Here is a 22,901-nt window from a genome sequence, read left to right as displayed (position 1 = left end):
CACCCAGTTCTTGTTCTTTACAATACTAATCTATACATGTCACCCACTACCTACTTTATAGATCTTTTTTGAACTGCTAACTATAAATACAGAAAGAGAGTCTGAGAGCTGGGGGAACTATTGCAAAAATAGTCTTTGAAGACCTTGTACTTTCTTTTCCACCAAAGCCAATTCTCTCTCGGCTTCACCTGATAATTCTCTTGGACTATTTAAGTCTTTGTCACCCTCTAAGAATTTGACCAAATTACTCAGTTCATCCTTTTACTCCAACAGTGGTCTGTAGATAGGAAATGTCTCTTGATAAACTTTGAAAGTCATTAAGAGTCTGTAGTCTATCTTTCCTAATTTGCACCTTTTGCAAACTAATTTCTTGTAGACTTATATATTTTATATAATTTCTTGTAGACTTATATATTTTATATCCTAAATAATTAATAGAATCTCTTCTTTGTATCTTTTCAAGACCAATTTGTAATCCCCAACAAGACAAAATTTTCTTTACTTCTTCAAGCATTCTTTCTAAAGTATCTACATTTGAATCACCTAGTAAAAGATTGGCCATGTAATGATAAATTATAAATTTGGGAAATTGTTTACATATTACTTCCAACAGCTGTCATACAAAATATTGGCCCAAGGTTGTGCTATTTAACATTCCCTGTGGGTGAACCTTCCATTTGATATCTCTTAACTGGCCAAAAATTATTAGTAGGCACTGTACAGGCAAATCTTTCTCTGTCTTTTTCTTGTAAGGGTACTGATAAGAAACGGTTTTTTAAATTGATAACTATAAGAAGCCAACCTTTAGGCAATAGAATAGGCAAAGAAATTGCAGTTTGTAGAGAGCCCATTGGCTGAGTTACCTTGTTAATTGCTATCATGTCTTTTACCATTCTCCACTTACCAGATTTCTTTTTAATAACAAATACAGGAGAATTCCAAGGGCTGGTTGATTTTTTAATATGCTCATTTAACTGCTCTTGTACCAGCAGTTCTAAGGCCTGTATTTTCTGTGTTGTTAAAGGCCATTGCTGAACCCATACAGGATTGTCTGTTAACCATTTTAAAGGTAGAGATGTTTGTGTCTTTGAAAAATCAGAAGCTATTGTGCCCTGTTCTTGTACAGTCAAGATGGTCAGTAACTGTTCTTTATAATACCTTCTTATATTCTTCTCAGAAACATATGTGAGTTTCTGGTTTGTTTCTGAAGTTGGAGGAATGTTAATCTGGGTATTCCATTGTTGTAATAAATCACATTCCCATAGATTCATAGCTATATTAGTCACGTATGACTTTAATTTTCCTCTCTGTCCTTCTGGCCCTATACATTCGACCCATCTTGCGCTGTGTTTCACTTGAGATAATATTCAGATACGTAACAGTTGAACATTTACCTCCTGAAGAGGCCAATTTGGATGCCAAGATTCTGATGCAATTATTGTTATGCCTTCACCTGTGTCAACAAGACCTTTAATGAGAATGCCATTTATTCATATTTTTAATTTTGGTCTTTGTCCATTTATAGAAGTTTGCCAAAATATTCACTTTATGGTTTCTCTTGAACTTTTTGTTCTCTCTCCTATAGCTGTTCTATCACCCTGAGCAGTATGGTTTTTTACAATAGGCATTTGGTTATTTAATTGCTCTGAAAAGGGATTTCTACTGTGATGGCAGGAAAGGATTGAACTGAATTTGCCATGGTGGTCTGCAAGAGGCCCCTCAAGGAGTTTCCTAATGGCAAAGAAAAAGGATTACCTGTTTGTGCCTTGTTGATCTACATTCATTAGTCCAATGTTTGCCTTTACCACATCTTCTGCATATTCCAGAAGGGAGTGGTGTTCTGTTGCCATTGTTTTCTGAAAAAATGTTGTTTCTAGAAACACCTTGTTTACAATCCCTTTGTAGGTGATCTTGTTTACTGCAGTTAAAGCATCTGACATTATTATTTTTCTTCACACCTCTGGAAATCACCTCTCCTATCCAAGTGTCATCATGGTCATGAGATTCAATATTAATTGTATCTTGGATCCATTCCTTGAAGGGTGCTGATCTTGCCTTTTATGGCCTAAGTACCCTTTTGCATTGTGCATTAGCATTTTCAAAAGTCAGAGATTCAATTATTATCTGTGTAGCTTCTGAATTTGATATTATTCTATTTACTGCTGAAGACAGCCTTTGTAAGAAATCCGTGAAGGTTTCTTTTGGGCCTTGTATAACTTTGTAAATGACTCAGTTTTCTTTCCTACTTCTTCAGGTCTGTTCTGAGCATTCAAGGCTGCTAAGTGGCATATAACTAGGGAGTGGTCATCATGTAAAGATTGTCTTTGTATATTAGCATAATTGTCTTCTCCAAGAATTTGATCTTGGAACATTTCTATACCTCTAATCCTACATTGTTGTTGTATAGTCTTAGCCTCCTCTTTCCATCATGTCTTCCATTATAACCAGGTTCCAGTCTCTAAATCAGCTGTATCCATTTTTCCAGTCTTGAGGGATAATTCTATTACAAGTTAATCATGATTTTAACATCTGCTTTGCAAATGGAGAATGCATACCATATGAGACTATAGCTTCCTTGAAAATTCTCAAATCTAACATTTGCACAGCAGTGCAATCAGCTCATACACAGCCTTGAGCATTTGGCAGTTCCTGTAAGGTTACTGGATAAATTAAGGTTGGCTGTTTGAAAGCCTTAGGCTGTTTCTCTATAACCATATAATGTAATGCTGAGATAGGTTCATCTTTAAATTCTTCTGTCTGGGTCTGAATATGTCTATGATCTGTTTTAACAACGTTTTCTAAAACTTTTATCTTGGCACTCAAATTATCCAACCTTTCTAATGATCAAACAAAATAATCAAACAAATAATATTCATAATTGACATTATACAAATACCATCAACATTAATTATCCTTCCATTTCATTGCTCTATTTTCACAACACCTAATATGTTATTAGACAGAGAACAAATTCCCTCCATCGTAAAAATGTTTCCCACATTTTTAATGTGGGAGAAAAATTTCTCTTTTAACTAATTTCTCCTTTTAAGATATCTTAATTGACTCACCAAGTCTGCCGACCGCATAGAACAGGAGAAGCCTGAGAGAGTTTCAAGGCAGGTATCTAGTGTGGTAGCAGTCTGAGATGGGGATTCATAGAGAGCCCATAACCCACCAGGAGAGAAGAAACCAAAGAGACTCCGGCCCACATGGGGTAGAGCCTCCATCCACTTCCAGCTTGGGCCTGAGCCCTAGGCAAGAGGCTTTTTTGTGAATTTGTGCTACAAAAGTTGGTTCACCAGATGTTACACAATTGCTAAGCAGTCTTATTAATAATAATAAAAAAAAAAAAAAAAAACAGCCGGGCGGTGGTGGCGCACGCCTTTAATCCCAGCACTCGGGAGGCAGAGCCAGGCGGATCGCTGTGAGTTCGAGGCCAGCCTGGGCTACCAAGTGAGCTCCAGGAAAGGCGCAAAGCTACACGGAGAAACCCTGTCTCGAAAAACCAAAAAAAAAAAAAAAAAAAAAAACAACCTGGAGCCAGATATTGGGGTGAAAGCTGAGAGGAATATAACAAGCTATTCACAAGTTCTTACAGCTAGGAAATCCTCAGCCCACGAAAGCTACTTTTTGTATACTCACGCCTTATAAACTTTTCTATATCCTCTGTCCACCTAGCTACATCACTTCCTCTTTCTACCCAGCTCTATCACCTCTCTCCTAGTCCAGCCACAAAATCTGTTTGCTTTTCCCTTCCCAGGGAGATCCTTATGTCCTCCCTTGAGCCCTTCATGCTTCATATGCTCTCTGGTTTGTGACTGTAGCTTGATTATATTTTACTTTATAGCTAATATCTTCTTGTGAGTACATACCATATTTGTCTTTCTAGTCTTTTCAGTTTCATGAAGTCTCATTTATTTATTATTTATGTTAGTGCCTGCACTATTGGTATTCTGTTCATGAAATTGTCTCCCATGACAATGTGTTCAAGGCTATTTCCCACTTTCTCTTCTATTAAGGTCGGTATATCTGGATTTATTTTGAGGTCTTTGATCCACTTGGACTTGAGTTTGTGCAAGGTGATAGATATGGATCTATTTGCAGCCTTCTACATACCAGCATCCAGCTAGACCAGCATCATTTGCTGAAGATGCTTATTTTTCAGGCTGGCCTCCAACATGGATCAGTCCTCCTGTGTCAGTCTTCCAAGTGCTGGTTTCACAGGTGTGAACTACCATTCCTGGTTCTATAGTTTTGCTTTTAACAGACATATTTGTAGCAACTGTACAGAACTATTAAATTAAAACAGTATTGTGCAATTTGTTCAATTGAAGGTAGTGCATAAAAGTGGTTTCTTTTACTATCATCAGAATACAATTCTTTATTTTCCAAGGCTTTGACAATTTTCTATACTTTAAAGCTTAATATGTTAGATCAATAATTTCATTTTTGCTTTTAGTGAGAATATCCTTAATATCAGAAAATCTTTGAATACAACTGAATGTAGGCAAGTTTTTGATGATCATCTGACCTTGAATTTCTTTTCTCTATAATATAGTCATCATCTGCATAACAGTATGTGCTATTTCACTTCTAAGGTATAAGCTAATTGAATGAATATTCATAACAATTATGCTTGCTGCAAGTAGCCCCCAAATTATTCTGTTCTGGTTTTCACAGGTTACTTTATATCTACCTTGAGTGCCTTTTTTTTTTTTGGTGGTAATGGTGGTGCTGTTACTTAGTGATGATTATATTAGTTAGTAACTAGCTGTTTTGTCCTGCCTAGTGAGCCTGAAGTATGGGTACCACAGTACTATCAACAGGTATTGGAGAGTGACTGTGTCCAACAGAGTGGGTTCATTTTTTACCTGCTCGACTGTAGTGCTGTAGTTTTCTGTTGCTGTCTTGGCTTACTTTTTGCTGTCATCTGCTGGGAAAACTACGATTTGTAGATTTTTCTGTACTTTTTTGTGATGTGCACAGCATCAGTGGAGATATGAGAGGCAGGCGGTAGTTCACACCTGGCTCCCTTTCCCCACTGCCTCACCAGTTCTAAAACCCTAGATGCTACTGAGTAATCCCGCAATCACTTCACCTACTTGCTAACTGTGGTGATACTTTGTGTTCTAATGAATAAAGCTTGCATGAAAATTAGAAGGAGGAGCTAGCCACTAGTTAACCATAGAGGCCTGGAGGTCTGTACAGACAGACAGGAAGTGATAGAGCTTGGTGGAGAGAGGAAGTGACAAGGCAGGGCAGAGAGAGTTTACTCTCTTTCAGTGTAGGATTTTCTAGGGGTAAGAACTAGTGGCTGCTGCTCTGCCTCTCTTATCTTTCAGCTTTTACCCCAATATCTGGCTTTGGGTTTTTTTATTTATAAGACTGTTTAGCAATTTGTGTTACATCTGGTGGTGACCAACGTTTGTGGCATGAATTCACTAAAAAGCTGCTTGCCTGTAGCCTTGCAGGCCTCTGGCTCAGGCCCAAGCTGCATGTGGCTGGAGTCTCCACTCACGTGTGCTGGAGTCTCCTTGGCTTCTTTTCTCCTGGTGCGTTGTAGGCTCTCTCTGGATCCCTATCTTGGGCTGCTACCACACTAGGTAGCTGCCTTGAAACTTGCTCAGGCCACTACTGCTCTACACAGAAACAGTCAGCCTCCCATCTGAAGGCTTGTTGTCGGCAAATTTGGTGAATCAATTACCAGGAATAGACCCAGCAGAAATTGTAGTACCTGTAACGAATGATGAAATTGACAAATTATGGGCAGAAAGTGAACTTTGGCAAAAAGCTTGCAGTAATTTTTTGGGATAGAATTAACAACAAATATCCCAAAAAGATAGAAATAAATATAAAGAGAGCTAACTGGATCCTGTCTCACATTGCATGGGAAACACCAATATCTGGAGCCTCTACATTTTATACAGACACAAACAAACAAGGAAAGGCAGGTTACAAATCAGAAAATTTAAGTAAAGTGGTTCAAAGTCCTTATAATTCTGTCCAAAAATCGGAATTATAAGCCACTCTGATGGTATTAATGGATTTTTGGGAACCTCTCAACATAGTTACTGACTCTCAGTATGCTGAAAAATTGGTCTTACATATTGAGACTGCAGAATTTATCCCTGATGAGTCAGAATTAACTTTGTTATTTATTCAGTTACAAGAAATAATCAGGAATAGGAATCATCCCTTATATATAATTCATATCTGATCCCATACGGGTCTACCAGGACCTCTAGCACAAGACAATGATGAGATTGATAAACTATTGATAGGAAATGTGCTGGAGGTCTCAGAATTTCATTAAAAACATCATGTCAATAGTAAGGCTTTTAAAATGGATTTTTCTGTAACCTTGCAACAAGCCAAGGAAATGTCCTACTTATTCTTTTACAATCAAACTCCACTACCAGCAGGATGCAACCCAAAGGGTACTCAGAGGAATGAAATCTGGCAGATGGAAGAGTTTCATTTTGTAGAATTTGGAAAATTGAAATATGTACACCACACTATTGACAACTATTCAGGATTTCAATGGGCAACTGCTCTAAGTTCCAAAAAGGCTGATTCTATAATTACACATTTACTAGACGTTATGGCCATCATATATACCTGTACAAATTAAAACTGACAATGTCCCAACATATGTCTCTGCTTATTTTTTGTAATAAGTTTTTTGCATATTACAGGTATACCACACAATCCTAGGGACCAAGCAGTCATAGAGAGATCAAATTGAACTCTAAAGGATATGCTAAATAAACAGAAAGGGGTAGCAAAAGCCCCCAGAAATAGATTACATAATGCTCTATCAACTCTGAATTTTCTCAATGCTAATGAAAAAGGAACAACAGCTGCAGAGAGACATTGGATGAGGTTTGTTTTTGTTTCTACAGGAGAAGAAAAGCTATGGATACCATCAAAATTGATAAAGGTTCAATTTAAACAAGAGAGACCTCTTAATTAGAAGAGGTGATAGCATGACCATTAAATTTAAACTAACTTATAACACTAACAGATGCTTTCCATTTAATCAGATACAACTTGCCCAAAGTGAAACTCCCCAAAGTCAGTGTTGGTGAAGGGTTTTTGTTTTTGTCTTTCAGGAGAATGAAGGCTAAAGAATCTGAAGAACAATGGACAAATGAGACATCTGAAGGAAAAGGACAAATCATCCAGAAAAAAAAATGTCCCAAAAAAAAGACTTAATTGTCCTATCAATATCACATATCTAACTGGATAAAATTTCATAAGTCTTCCTAAATGTTTGTTTCTGCTTTTCTCTAGAGACACAGAATGCAAATGGTCTTTATGTAGTCCCAGTTCAATTAAAAAATTAAAGCTGGATCTGGAGTTGGAGTGTGGCTTGCTCCTTCTCTAAATCCAACCACACTTATTAAAAAAAAAATCAAAAATTTCTGTATCCTGTCCAAAGAGCCATCTTATTTGGGACAGAAAAATACCCAAAATTAAAGGACTATTCAATTGCGACTAATCTCATAATTTTTGGTTCTATTTTGACTCTTTAAAACTTTTAAACTTTTGTCATGATATTAACGGACACATAGAGTAATAACTAATCCTAGGGAAAAAAAAGGCTTTATCTAGCTTCCTGTACATGATTTTGGGTTTGAGTTTCTATCAGTTTTCTGAAGGGAACCACAATCGCATCTAACTGTGACTTTGAAGTCACCAAAAAGATAATGGGGCCCCACAAGAATGATTCCATCAGGGTGATGATAATACCACTAAGCTGACAAATACCACCCAATGATTGGTTTTGGACTACAAACTAGTCAGGGCAAATTTAAGATGGCTAGTTGAGATGATCCAGCCTCACAGACTACTTGAGCAAGGAATGAGACAAGCCCTGCACTTTCTCATTATTCAGAGACTGGACAAATGATACAGCTAACTCTCTCAGAACTTGACAATTAACCCATTTTTTTTTTCTTTTCAGGATCCCCTAAAGATATTGTTGCCCCTAGACAGCAGGAAGTAATTTTAGGAAAATGATGCCCACATTCCCAAAAGGTGGAGTGGTGGTTTTTGGTCTTTCAATGGGTTATGGATAATTGTAATTGTTTAGGATGGTTGGTTACATGTTGTTAATTGATAATGGTCAGGAAAAAACGCTAAACAAGGAGATCAGACTCAGGGTTCTTATTTCAGAAAAAAAAGTGATATAGAAATAATAGGATAAAGGAGTAGATTATTGAATCTACTCTGAAAAGAAAAGGGAAGATATAGATATAAGATTAAAAAGGTAGTTTATTGAATCCACTTTAAAAAAGCAACTATTAGTTTTATATATTTTACATTGGATTGGATTTCTGTATAATATATACAAAATATGTATATTGATACAAATTTGAGATTGATTTTGTTGGAAAATACTGTACATATATTTCTAATCTTATTCAAGGTGTTGTACCTATACAGTTCATTTAACAAAGTAATGTAATTTGCTAGTCCTTGAAAGATATTACCGACTATTTAGGATAATAAAAAAATGCAGGTTAGTAGTTAGTCATTACAATCGAACCTGTAGTCATATGAGATATGTTTTCAATCAAATAGAGATATATTTTAGATAGACAGGTCATCTTCAAACACTTCAGAGATCTGCACAATATGGCATTTAAGATGTTTTAATAACATAAGATTTTTTTTTCTTTTTTCATACAATGAGATATGTCTGCTCCTGGCAGCACCAATCTACTTCCGAGAAGATGATGGGCACTGAAGAAACTCCTTTGGAGATTACTTTCATTGTGGCAAAAGTTAGCCACTGGCCAAGAAACTGTGCTTGCCTGGACTGCAGGCAAAATGGACAAGCAGAACACAAAAGAAATCACTGCTGATCCTTACCAAAACAAGGAAGGAAGGCTCTTTAGAAAATCCTACTTCACAGATGATTATGTCAGATATACTAGGTCTGTAGGCTTAAAATGGATGCCCCAATGTTGCAGAGAAACCTCAGGTGACTGTCCAGGCAGCTAGCTATTTCTGTCACTCTTCACCTTTTTTGGAAGTCACTTGTTTGCACTTGCTGTTTAACTAGGTAACATCATTCCCTTCTCGAATCTTGGAGAGAGTTAAAGATTAGATAGTTATAGTTTTCCTTATTAACAAATTCGAAGAGAAACTTGAAGAGTGTAAAGTGTGTAAGTTTGAAAGACATCAAAAGACAGTTTTCAGTTGGTAACACAAGTTAGGATAGAAAATGAATAGATACATGTTGGACTCACCAAAATAGTATAGATAATGGAATATTTTCACTGAATTTGTCAAAGGCAAATGGACTACACTTTGTTGATGTATTTATTCCCTGTATATATTGTATATAGCTTTGTATTTATTGTATATAATTTTTCTTATATTAGTTATAATTTTTTTTTATTTTAGACAAAAAGGGGGAAAATGGGTGGTATTTTATTTGTGCTCTAACAAATAAAGCTTGCCTGGGGATCATAGGATAAAGCCAGCCACTATATTAAACACAGAGGTCAGGCAGTGATAGCACATGCCTTTAATCTTAGCATTCAAGAGGCAGGAATTCAGCCAGATCTCTATGAGTTCAAGCCCACACTGGGAACCGAGCCAGGCATGGTGGCACAGACCTTTAATCCCAGCACTAGTTAACCATAGAGGTCTGGGGGTCTGTACAGACAGATAGGAAGTGATAGAGCTGGGTGGAAAGAGGAAGTAATGTAGCTGGGCAGAGAGAAGAAGTAAGATGGCAGGACACACCTTTAATCCCAGCACTCGGGAGGCAAAACCAGGTGGGTCTCTGTGAGTTTGAGGCCAGCCTGGTCTACAGAGCGAGTTCCAGAACAGGCTCCAAAGCTACACAGAGAAACCTTGTCTCGCAAACAAACAAACAAAAAATACAACAACGACGACGAAAAAGATGGCAGGGCACAGAAAGGTATATTGCCGTGAGTATACAGGAAGTAGCTCTCTCTTGGGCTGAAGATTTCCTAGCAGTAAGAACTTGTGGCTGGCTTGTTCTATTTCTCTGATCTCTCAGCTTTTACCCCAATATCTGGCTCTGGGTTTTTTATTAATAAGATCATTTTAGCAATTGGTGTTATAGAGAGGAGGTGAAGGGGAGGAGCTGGGAGAAGGAGATGGAGGGGAAACTGTGGTTGAGATATATGAGAGAATAAAAGACTAAAAACAAAACAAGACAAAAAATATGTCATAGTTACAAACTTGCCTCTAAAGCAGTGGTTCTCAACCTTTCTAATGCCGCCATCCTTTAATACAATTCATCATGTTGTGCTGACCCTCAACCACAAAATTATTTTCGTTGCTACTTCATAACTGTAATTTTTCTACTGTTATGAATCATAATGTAAATATTTTTGGAGATAGAAATTTGTCAAAGGGGTCGGGACTCATTGGTTGAGAAACTGCTCTAAAGGTACACTGTATCTATTACTCATAACATTTTAAAACACATTGAAACAATCTTAAAAACTGTCAAATCACACATCTGAAATGCTTACTAACTAGTGTCTATGCAGAACTTCTACTTTAATAAATGTATTAATTAGGGCTACTATTGCTAAAATGAAACATCATGATCAAAAGCAAGATGGGGAGGAAAGAGTTTATTTGGCTTACACTTCCACGTTTTTCATCACTGAAGGAAGCCTGGACAGGAACTCAAGAGGGGCAAAAACCTGCAGGCAGGAATTGATGCAGAGACCATGGAGAAGTGCTGCTTACTGGCTTGCTCCTATGGCTTCATTAGTAGCCTGCTTTCTTATAGAATCCAGGACCACCACCAGCACAGGGATACCCTCCACCACCATGATGGGCTGGGTCCTCCTACACCAATCACTAACTAAGAAAATCCTCCTCTACAGGCTTGCCTATACCCTGATTTTATAGAGGCAGTCTCAATTGTGTTTCCCTCCTCTCAGATGACTCTAGCCTGTGTCAAGTTGACATAAAATTAGCCAGCACAATGAATAAGGCCTTTTTGGGCCTATAGTCTTTTCCAAGCTTAGGTCTAAGAACAAGTTTGGAAGCATTTATGCCCTCCCTTGAGCTCAGTGTTTTACTGTCATCAGAAGTCAGCTCTAACCTTCAACGTAGTATCCATGTACAGGTCCTCTTCATGAGCCACTGCTGCACTGCACCGCACCGTGAAACACTGGAGGCTTTGGCTAAGGAAGAAGAGAGATGGCACTAAGCAAAGAGGGGGGCCAAGAACCAATGTACCCACCGTGGTGGAAAGGGCTTCACCAGCAAACAGAGCAATGGCAGAGGGCAGAAAATGATGCTAGTATCTGTTACAGGATAGTGAGTTAGTCTGGTTCTTAGAAAGGATAGTGCTGCGAAATCCCTGAGGTATGTTTATAGACTACCTCATTCCCATGGAATCGAAATCTCAAGCACTGACTGTGATGTATACCCACATTTAAGAGTCAGGCTGTCCAGGCTGGAACCAACATTCTCAATAGCAAAATGCCCCTAACAGTAGCTCACAGTATGAATGGTTGACTACAAGAAGCCAGAATTAGAATCTGCTTCCTGACTGCTGCCTACTGTTCAGTTGGAAGCTCTGCCTCAACCTCCCTCCTCCCTCTCCAAACCCTGCCCCTCTCAGAAAGCCTACCAAGAGGCAGCTCCTCCCCTGGAACTGCTCAAGAGCACACCTACAGGTTATTTAATCTCCCTGCCCCTAGATGTGCCTCATGATTTCTCCTCCCCCCCCCCCACCTCACTTCTAGGGGGCTTGAGAGTGCTTAGCTCATTAAACGTGGACTTTTAATTTGGCTTGATCTGGCTTATTGCATCAGCAGAGAAACCCACTATAGGGGATTCAAATACCTATCACCTATCATATCATCTCAGAATAAAATTCAGCCTTGATTATGAAGTATGACCAACTCAGACTACACAAACATATGAATGGTAAAATGAAAATGAGACAAGACTCTTCAGAATGCCTTGTCTACCATCTTGCTTTGAAAACTGGAAAAGTTCATATTGGCTGACACCTTTCTAGAGAGTAAAACCAACTAGACACAAGGCTCCTGACTCCTCTATCTCCTACAACCCCAGGGTCATTGTGCAGGGTAAAGGACAGATTGAGGGCACACTGATATCTGCTGTTATCTAAATCAATAGCAATATTGATTAAAAAGCTATTTACTGAGAAATTACTATCAAATTCAGCTTGTAAAGGATTTGCAAGAATAACATTGGAAACAAACTAGAAACTTAGAGAAGTAAACATGAGCTCTTAAAAATTAGGGAAAAAGGCTAGGTGTGGTGGGTGTTGTATACCTTTCGGCACTCAGGAGACAGAGACAGATCTCTGTGAGTTTGAGGCCAGCCTGGTCTACATGGTGAGTTCTGGGATAGCCAGAGCTCCATGATAAGAAGAACCCTGTCTAAAAAAAAAACCTAAACCAAACCAAACAGTAGCTAGCATTGAACTGGAAGTGGTGGCACCTTTTCAGCCGTGCTCTGTACCTCATATGGCAAGGCATGCAGCCAGGCCTCTGCTCAGCTCTCAATGCTACCATTTTCATCTCACACCACTGTTAAGTGTCATTCCCACAGTTACAGGAAATAATCTCTGATGCTACCACATAAACTAGGATACCAGCACTAGCATTTACTAATGTACACCAGAGAAAGCAACCTTGTGATGTGAAGAGAGCCTGACAGAATGAGGCACAAACAACATCTGCATGGGTCTAGAATGACAGTGGGCAACTATGACACAAAGGTCAATGATTGTTAGGTTCTGGAGACAAAAGCAAGGGTCTCTGACTTGTTTCCACCTACCGTAATCCTGTTTATTTGTTACTATTAGATTACTGAGCAGAAGTACAAAAGGAATAAAAGATAAATATTCAAAATGTCTACCTTAGTTATTTTCTATTTCTGTGAGAAAGCACCATGACCAAGGCAACTGATAAAAGAGTTTAGTTGGGCAGTGGTGTCACACACCTTTAATCCCAGTACTTGGGGGTCAGAGGCAGACAAATCTCTGTGAGTTCCAGGCCAGCCTGATCTGTAAAGCAAGTTCCAGAACAGCCATGGCTGCACAAAGAGACCCTGTCTTGAAAAACTAAAATTTTAATTAATTAATGAGTTTAATTTGGCTTATGGTTTCAGAGCACTGGAGTCTATGATGACAAAGAGAAAGAACACCTGGGAGCTCCTAATTCACAACCATGAGGCATAGAGATAGTACTGAGAATCACCTGTATCTTTTGAAACCTCAAAGCTCACAAGAGCATCACTGTCCATCCTCTGGAATAGTGGCCCAGAGAAAATAAAAGGGGGAAGTGAGAAAGCCTGCTGAACACCAGCAGTTCTTCTTCTGATTCCCATCAGCTATGATGCAAAAGGCATCTCTGCTACATACTCCTCACCAAATTCATTGACATCTCTAAAACCAAGAGCCTAATCAATTCTTCAAGATATTTCTGTTGAGCATTCTGTCACAATAATGACATGAGAAGTAACACAGGTACAAATTTAGTAGGTAAATTCCTCTTGTCTTGTGTTCTTGGAGTTTTTTCACAAGCATTCAGAATTCTACTCACACGGCTCCATTCTTAGACTGTGTTCTGACACTCCCACTGTGCCAGGGAGAAGTCTGTTTAAAAATGGACATCAGAATCCCAAGGTGGTTTCTGTACTGTTTAAATATACTCTTAGCACCCTCTGGGAATTCTGATACATTCACCAAATTAAAACAAAAATCAAGGTTGTGGGCAGTTAACTATTGGACATTTCTGAAAACCTGGATTACAGCCTTTATCATCTTCCTTCTATCAGTTTTAAGCCTCTGAGCCACATGAGTGGCCAAGGCCCTTCACCAACGACCTCCAACTGCCAGACTGCCCTAACTGCTGGAACCAGGCCCACACCCTACAGAGTAGGGCCCATGGTCCTACATCAGCCAGGGTCTGAGTTGATGTCCATGGCTCCTGTTACCATTGAGGGCTGATTAAGATGCCTGGGGTCTGACCAGCCATCCAAGTTACTGGCATTCGAGGGCCATGATGCTGCCAGGGCCAAAATGATCTGGGTATTGAAATCCAGGAGCTATGCAGGGCCAGCCCCATCCTTTGCTGGCCCTGGGATAGCTGGCCCTGCTCCTCACTGGACACTGAAGCAGGAGAGCTGCCTGCCCCTCCCTCTCTCTATTCTCAGGAGAGATGGCCCTACCCCTCATCATGGGCATGGGAGATCCAGCCCCAATGGCATGGGCCTAGAAGAGCTGGCTCCACACCTTGCCTGAGGGGAAGAGGCCCAGAGGCCCAGGCTGACCAGTTCAGCTACCAATCAGACCCACACCCTGGGCCTTGGGTTGGCCCACCCTAACATCTACCCCATCTATGACCTGCTGGAGCACATGAAGGGATTAGTCCTGCAGAATGACAGATTCAGGACTCCATCATGACTTGGGTCAATAGCAGGACATCTGGGAGGAGTTCCATGAGGGTGTGTGCCAGAGGCCTTGAACCAGATCAATGACTCATTGCAAGGAACATTTGTGGGTGGGGCTGACTGGACAAAAGGGTGTACTGTGTGACACACCGCAGCTCCCAATGTCACTAGGACAAATGAAGAGGTGTTGGAGAGAAGGGAAAAAATGGAAGAGCAAGGAGGGTTTTTTGTTTTTTGTGTTTTTTAAATTAATTTTGGGAGGAATTCCTTTTGGGGGAGGGATGCTGCAGTGGTAAGGAACAGATATGGAGGGATGGGGAGGTAATCAGGATTGGGGTGCATGATGTGAAATTCCCAAAGAATCTATAAAGAATTATGCTATAAAAAAAAAGAAAAAAGATAAGAGAGAGAGAGAAAGAGATCAATTTATATTCTAGTATGTAAGGCCAGGACTACCCTGCTACCCACTAGTCACATGATGACAAATCTCCACCTCCCTATGAATGCTTCACCAGATTTATTAATTGAGGAACAGAATCAGATATTTCTGGCTGTTCTGGGTTCTAAACCATTATGAAATGACTCAGTTCACACTGAGAAGAGATAGTGGCCATGAGATGAGGCACAGAAAGGGAATCTAAAGAGATGTGCAACTGTCCCCCACTCGTCAAAATTCTCTGAAAGGCTTCATTGAGAACTTTAGATTTTACAAGGCCACCCATCCAACCTAAGGGAGCACCACGATGGCAAAGCCAGAGCCTAAACCTTTAACATTAACAGGACCACTATAACAGGCTTAAAATTCTCAAAGATTTCAGCAGCAGCTTGAAAATGTACTGAAAACAAGTGAGTCAGAGAACAAGAAGCAACACTGGACCCATACCTTGTGATGACGTGCAAAAACTGTGGTGTGAGCACTGCTTGCTGAGACTTCTCAGGATACCAATAGACTGACATTAACTCAACAGATTTCACAACCATGTACAGATAGCCCACATGAGGTAATGAGAAGAAACAGAAGAGACTCAGCAGCTCTTTTTCTTGAGACAAACCATTTCCATCAGGAGCAAAACCTGCATTGGAAAAATGCAAGAGACACATGCCATGAAGCCAGAAAATAAAAGGAGAGAATCAATATCATGATTTTCCTATGCAGACTAGACAGACTAAACTGTATCAGACTAGACTGTAGCAGAGACCACAGAGATGATAAGGGGAAGTGAATAGTAAGAAATGTAAAAGGGAAGACATAATTAGGAAAACACCATCTTGCAACAACATAAGTCACAACACTCATCGATGGCTATTAATATTGCATTGTCCACCAGGAACCACAGCCTTTCCAAGAGACAACAGAACTACTTGCGCAACAAATAATAATATCCTGATCAAGCCTGAGTCTACATCAACACAGCCAATAAAAACATAATCATTCCATACCTGGAACTTAAATTTTCTAGTATTTCCAAAAAGTAAAACAGGAAACAGTTTTTAGTAATATTGTCCAGTAATCTATCATGTCTAAAACATTGCCTTTCAACAAGCAATAAACAAAAAACAAGTGTTTTATATTTTAGTATTAAACATTCAAAATCTAGTCTGTGGTTTATATTTACAGTATATATCAGTTTCTATTAGCTATATTTCAAATGTTTGAGGGCAACTTATAGCTAATAATGTACTAAAAAGCACAGACTGAGACATAATGACTAACTAACACAAGAATACAGTGGGTACAACAGAGACCTGATACATGACTCAGTCAACTGGGAGGACTCAATCAGCAAAACTCAGATTATAGGGAGCTTTACAGTAAATGTCCAATTTCTTGCTACAGAAACTGCAAAGAGAAAAAGAAAAGGCTGATCCCATATAAGACACAGAAATCAACCAAGATGCATAAATATAACTTGTTTATGTACCTCATTCAAACAAATGAATTGTAGGGGGAAAAAATCTTTAGAGGATCAAGAAAATGGGAACCCTGAAAAGATATCTGATGACATCTTGGAATTTTTACATGAGAAGTATTTTGAATTCATTTAAAATAAAACATCCTGATCCTGTTTAGAGAAATATTGACAGAGAAAAGGTATAGATGTTAAAACAGTCATCAAAATAACTAGGAATGGATCAGGATATTGTCATATGTAAGCTGTTAATGGAGATATGGGGGGTTGTTTTACTATTTTCTCACTATCTAAATAAGTTTCAAATTTTCATAACCAGAGGTTTTTTTTTAAAGTTTTCTTCCTCCTTCTATGATACTAAAAGTCCAATTCTGAATTTTCCACAACTAGCCCAAAACCATTTCCATTTCTTCTTTCTGGTACACATCTGAGCTCTAGCTGAACAGAACTTATCTCTAAGCACATGACAATGTTACAGCTTACATATGTTGGTTCCTCTTATAAAATACCTAACCAAATTCTTCAGCTTCTAAAACAACCACTCAACCTTTGACCCAGCTCAAATATAGACCACACATCTACAGTCATTTGTCTATTCAATAAATACTTCCTATGGCCTGCTGCAGTATTGCTGTTCAAGGTTCTAGGGAGATAGCAATACACAAAACAAGGTGACTTCTTTCACAGAGCCTTGCATTCTAGTGATGGGAATTGGGACAGGGAAAAAACAAGTAAATCCTAAAGTGAAGAGAGATTATTGAATGGAAAGAGCCAAGAGCCTGTGTGACAGCTCAGCAGTTAACTGATGCTCTAACAGAGGGCCTGAGTTCAGCTCCCAGCAACGAAGTTGGATGGCTCATAACCACCTGTAACATCTTTGTTGGCCTCTGCCAGAACCATGTTCACATGCAAAAATCCAAATTCAGATACACACATACCCACATAAATAAAAATAAAAGTAAGTCAAACTGAAAGAACCAGGGAAGTCCTCTGTGATAAGGTGAAATCTGAGCTGTGCACTAAACGATATGAATAAACCACTCACGAGGGATCTGAAGAAAGCACATTCTAGGTCTACGTAGAAGAAGTAATAGCTTTTACAGAAAAGACTAGTTGGCATATCTGAGGGATGCAGAAAGGCTACTGTGGATAGAAAACAGTAAGCAAGTCAAGCTGAGACAAAATGAACCCAGAGTTAGGTCACATTGGCTATGGAACGATTGAGACTTTTTATTCCAACTGTTATGGGAAGTTCATTGAATGAAAAGAGCTGCCCCTCTGACTGGCAACTGTCCCTGTCTGGTCTCCAGTCTTGTATCACATCCCCCTTTCCTTTACTCCACTAGGTTCTTTCAGTTCCTCAAATACAGATTCTCTGCTCAGCTTTGGGGCTTCCTCTATTTAGAACACTCTCTTCTCCTCCCTTTGCTGAACCCATTTAAATCCAAGAGTCATCCATTCTCAGGAAGCAGCCTTCCTAGACCCCAGAGAAAGTAAGGGTCTTTTGCTACAGGCTTTTGCTACCAGGGTTTTTTTTTCCTATAGAGCACTATTTCAGTGTCTAATTTTGCCTGTGACCTGCTTCAGAGGGGTAGGAGGTTCAGGTCCCAAAGAAGATTAGTAGAGTTAGCAGAGAAAGGGAGGAGAGGAGACATGATCTGAGGGTAAATCAGGATGGCTGCCAGAAGCATTTATTAGAAAAGGAATACATACACTTTTTGTACTAAACAGTTTAGTCACAGGCAAGATTGAAAGCAGACTCAATGATTCAGTGACAGAAAATTCAGTGAGTATCTAAATATCTATTGTTCTCATATGTTCAGTAACTCTACTAGGAACCTTCTTACATCAAGGAAGGGCTACAAGTTCCTCCTGCCAGAGATAAGGAGAATGACTGCTATTAGCAAGCAGGAATTTGCCTCAAGGCCTAGAGGGAATGGAGACCCTTATCCAAATGCCTGATTTTGGGAAAAGGACTTCCTCTGGGGACCAGACACTCCAGTACAATTTAAGAGCAATTCTCATTCTTCAAGGGCATAACCACTGAGCTGTTCTCTAATCGTGTCCCTTTGTGTCTTAGTCTTACTATATGGGTCTGTTACCCCCATAGCTCCAAAAAAGGAAGGTCCTGATATCTTACTCTTTTCCCATTATACCTTATAAATTGAACTCTTGCCCTTAATGACCTCACGCTCTGAATTTGGATTGTAGGTGTTTCATGCTTGGTGTATCAGGTGTATCTAGTAAATGTTTTTGGTGTAATTTGGAGGGCATAATGGGATTCCTGGTTCCTCGATGACAGGGATTTTTCCAAAAGAATTATTTTGTTTAAAGGACCTGCCATTTTATGCATTTTCATCCTTCAAAGTCCATGCAAAATTTCCCAAAGGAAAAGGGAACTCTCATAACACATAGTGAGAATCATTAAAAATGAAAGTAAAAAGGTGCTGGATAATTGTGGTCTGCAATGTCGAAATGCTGGAAGTTTGTCAAGCAGCAATGGTTGCCATGCTGTCCACACCACAATTTTGTCAGTATTTAATGAGTATCTGCTTTTACCATCAGATAATTAAGTTCATAGGTGCAAGCATGCTGCCTACTTTTGTTCTGTACTCAACAATTATCAACAACAGTAGCTACTGAATGTTTACTTAAAAAAAATAACGTTATTAAGACATTGGATTACAACAACATTTACATCTTCCCAGAAACCATCTGAAGATGCTGAACAGGCCATGAGTGAGTGCAGAGCCTACCGGTCTCAATCTTGGTGCTCATTAGATTTCTGGTGCCAGATGCGGGTGCCAGAGTCCAAAACAGTCCAATAAGTCTGAATCAGAATCACTAGCATTTTTTCAATAGAGGGCCTCATGTAGCCAATACTGGCCTAGAACTCGTTAGGCGATGACCTTGAACTTCTGACCCTACCTGCCTTTACCTCCCAAGTGATGAGATTACATGTGTACATCACCACATCCTGTTTATTCAGTGCTAGGAATCAAACCCAGACTTTATTCATGTTAGAAAAGTACCTGACCAACTGAGCTAAATCTTCCTTAACAGTATTTTTAAGTATCCAGGAAAATGTAATGTGCAGCACTGTTGAAAAGTAGTACTCAAATGAATTTCAGCTCAAACCAAGTTTTCCCACCTTGATTACAGGTTCATCCTAAAAAACTTTGTCACTTACTCAGCTCCAACAGTGCTCACAAATTTCTTTTATTGGGCCTACAGACTACTTCAAAAACAATAACAACAAAAGAATTAAGTTTTTTTCTGGTCACATTCTCCTAGTGGCTTCACTTCTCCTAGCCAATATGACTTTCCTTTCCTCAGAAGACTGAGTAGGAGAACCAAATCTAATGTCTGTCTACATACGGGTCTCCCCTCCAGTCCAGGGCCTTGTCACCTCTCTGCAAGGCAGCTCAGCCATACTTACCTGTTTGGTGAATTGGTAGCAGCTGAAGGGAATGTAACTTGATGTTATCAGACAAGACACAGAATGAAATATCAGGAGCAAAACGTCTGTAGTTTAAGAAGAGAAAGAGGACAAATCTAATTTCCATACACTTTAAGCAGGCACATAAATATTAAATCCTGGTGAATAAAAAGTGCTCTCATACCTATATAGCAGGTGCTGAACACTTAAATATTTTACTTTTTCATCAGCTAATCCTGTGGACTCCAGTTTAACAGATATTCCCGACTGTTCACACTTCTCACCAAAAAGCTCCATGGGTTTTAGGCAGATAACAAAATCCTCTGATTCAAGCCGTGAAGTGTCATTACTGATATCTTAAAAAATAACATTTTAGAGTTTAGCAACTATAAGTACTACCATCCGCCTGAATGAACATTAGGCATGGCTTGTGACTTATGTTTCTGCTGTGATAAAACATCATAACCAAAAGCAACTTGGTCAGAAAAGGGTTTTATTTCAGTTTACAACTCTCAGATCTCACTCCATCACTGCAGGAGTCAGGGCGAGGAACTCTGGGTAGCAGTTGATTCAGAGACCATGGAGGAATGCTGTTTACTGGCTTGTTCCCCATGGTTTGCTCAGCCTGCTTTCTTATACACCCCAGGACCGCCTGCTCAGGGGTGGCACCACCCACAATGGGCTGGGCCCTCTCACATCAATAATTAAGAAAATGCCCCCCCCCCAGGTCAGCCTTATGGAGACATTATTTCCATTAAAGTTCACTCTTTAAAAACTCTAGCCTGTGGCAAGTTGGGGAACAAAAAAAGGCAACCAGGACAATGTTATCCAATGTCATTAAACATCAAATTTAATGACAATAAAAATTAGAAAGTCATGTAGGCCAGGCATAGGGACTCACAACTATAATGACTACACTCAGGAGCCTGTGACAGGAAGACCACAAGTTTGAGGCAAGCCTGAGCCAAGTGAGTTCCAGGTCAGCCAGGGACATATTGAAATCCTATCTCAACAAAAGAACACCAACTGCTTTCTCTTTAGAAACCCCTCATCTAATGGCAGTTGCTCCATTACTCACATACTGACAAATATATGTAGAAACAGAATAAGCTATGGATAGTTATAAACCCAAACCAATGTGACAGGAACACCTAAACCTATAAGAATAGTGGCAAACCATAGATACTAGGGTTCTTTAGAAAGGCAAATTCATCATTTACCTTCCATCTGTTTCAACTGGTTGTTGGTTTTTTGTGGGTGGTGTTTAACTCCCTCTCCCTTTGAAGGATCTGACTCCAGTTTTAGGATTAAGACTTCTAAATCAGACATGACAGCGACATACCCAACACAAAAAGAAATTTCAACAGGAGTGATATTATCTATGTGTATAATTAATGAACGTTCAAAGTCCAACACTGAGAATTCTTCATTAATGATCCAGTACTTCAAAGTAAATAGGACTAACTGATTTGTGCAGCCAACAAGTAGATCTCCTTTCACAGGACAACATGAAATGCATAAAGGAGCCTCAGACAATGGCATTTCAATGATAGACATTTGGTCTTTAAAGCTTTCACAGAAGGGTGCCTCCACATTGTGCCCAACCATTCGAATGCACACACGGGAATTTTCACTCCTCTTACTCCTCCAGTTCATGTAAGCACGCAAGAATATAGTTTTGTTTTTCTCTTCAATTGCTACCAGATAGTCTCCTAGAAAAGGAAACAAAAATGCATTTAGAATTTGAAATTAGAAATCCAACCACTTACTTTGCTGCCTGAAAATGGAATGTATAACATGACTCAGATGCATAACTGACTCAAAGGAACAAAGCTGCCATCTAAGTGACAGAGGTGTGTGTTGTCACATCAGTCACAGAAGTTCTGAAATACAGTCTCTTCCCATCTCAGTGTCTTACAACAACTCCTTTACTATTCATATAACAAAAAAAACTTTCCATTTTCCTCTGTTAACTCTTATCACAGTTGAAAGGTCTACTAACTAAGCAGCAGCAACATTAGTGTAACTGTGGGGCGTTTACCCACCACCCCCACAGTTACCCAGAGTTTTCTTGAGTGCAATCAGCAGGAAATATTAGATAGAAGGATTTATAGCAGAGAATCTTGGGGAGATAAACAGATAGAAAATAAAGGATAGCCTCGAGAGGGCCTGGAACCTATTCCAACGGGCCCCGACTGTCTCTGGCCCAGGGTTTTTATAGAGACGCCAAGGGGTGGAGCAAAAGACCTCCTCCCCCAGCACAGCCAAGTGCAGGCCATCTCAGACACCTGAACTCAGGCCCGTGGTCCTGATCATCCTCTATGCGGACCTGCTGGGTAAAGCCACGAGGAACCCGAAAACGGGCCCCCACACGTAACTTACAAAATTCAGGTAAGAACTAAGGGACTCTGAGTTTAACAGAATTTACATTTGACATTTCCTTCTCTTGCTACATAAGTCACAACTCTGAAAAGTAGGATAAAACTAGAGATACCAAATAAAATATAAATTCAAGTTAATATTCTTTTAACTAGTGATTATATTGAATTGTTTTAACTATAAAAGTAACATTTGTTGTAGAAACCAAAATGGTTAAGCACAAAAAGAAAGCATAATGACCTCCTCCTTCAGTCTCATCCTTAAGGACTAATGTTCACACAGTCTGGTGTTGACCTTCCAAACACTTTCTCTCATATAAACCTGGGTCGCAGAAAGGCTTTTTGTCTTCTTTTTATATCACACTAACTCGATATTTAACAATCTGTAACTTTTAAATTCATGTTTAACTTAATAATCACATTTTGTTATAACAATACCTGTCTTATGAATTAACAACCTCAAGTATACAGGTTAGCAACTTTCTTGGGGGAAAAAAATCCAAGTAACTACACAGCATAAACATGCAATAGAAACCACTTGCAATTATTTGAACAATGAATAAATCTTTTCCTCCAAGCTGATACATGGCTATCCACCATCCACCATCCCAACAGAGCATACAGATATGTTAATATCTATAAAATATCCTATATACACATGTGCCATAGCTATTTAATAATTCTCCTATTGATGTAGGGGGATTACCTATTATACTTTATTTTGTAACAAATAAACCT

General features: G+C 39.2%; 2 protein-coding genes across 17 annotated transcripts in view; one reads left to right on the top strand and one right to left on the bottom strand.

The window, feature by feature from the left end:
• Positions 1 to 7,509, top strand: part of Cp (ceruloplasmin) — a 68,405-nt gene extending 60,896 nt beyond the window's left edge. For all 5 annotated transcript variants that reach the window (XR_006073077.2, XR_013052019.1, XM_076573996.1 and 2 more), the window contains one exon: positions 7,113 to 7,509. Coding sequence is in view for 1 of the 5 variants with exons in the window: in XM_076573996.1 (XP_076430111.1) it covers positions 7,113 to 7,120 (8 nt within the window). In the remaining 4 variants the exon portion in view is untranslated. The remainder of the gene's footprint in view (positions 1 to 7,112) is intronic.
• The window catches only part of Hps3 (HPS3 biogenesis of lysosomal organelles complex 2 subunit 1), a 49,202-nt gene that overhangs the window by 21,799 nt on the left and 4,502 nt on the right, over positions 1 to 22,901 (bottom strand). For 10 of the 12 annotated variants that reach the window (XR_013052020.1, XR_001576227.3, XR_013052022.1 and 7 more), the window contains exons 2-6: positions 21,006 to 21,497; positions 19,970 to 20,141; positions 19,786 to 19,871; positions 15,320 to 15,509; positions 11,105 to 11,186 (exon numbers count right to left, since the gene is read on the bottom strand). Coding sequence is in view for 6 of the 12 variants with exons in the window: in XM_042278985.2 (XP_042134919.2) it covers positions 11,105 to 11,186; positions 15,320 to 15,509; positions 19,786 to 19,871; positions 19,970 to 20,141; positions 21,006 to 21,497 (1,022 nt within the window). In the remaining 6 variants the exon portion in view is untranslated. Of the gene's footprint in view, positions 1 to 11,104; positions 11,187 to 15,319; positions 15,510 to 19,785; positions 19,872 to 19,969; positions 20,142 to 21,005; positions 21,498 to 22,901 lie in introns of those variants that run through there. The other 2 variants (XM_076574000.1, XM_076573999.1) reach the window with 2 other exon arrangements.

The sequence above is a fragment of the Peromyscus maniculatus genome, chromosome 6 (assembly GCF_049852395.1).
Source record: "Peromyscus maniculatus bairdii isolate BWxNUB_F1_BW_parent chromosome 6, HU_Pman_BW_mat_3.1, whole genome shotgun sequence".
Taxonomy (NCBI): Eukaryota; Metazoa; Chordata; class Mammalia; order Rodentia; family Cricetidae; genus Peromyscus; species Peromyscus maniculatus.
The sequence above is the reverse complement of the archived record's forward strand: the minus strand, read 5'-3'. Positions and strand labels throughout refer to the sequence as shown.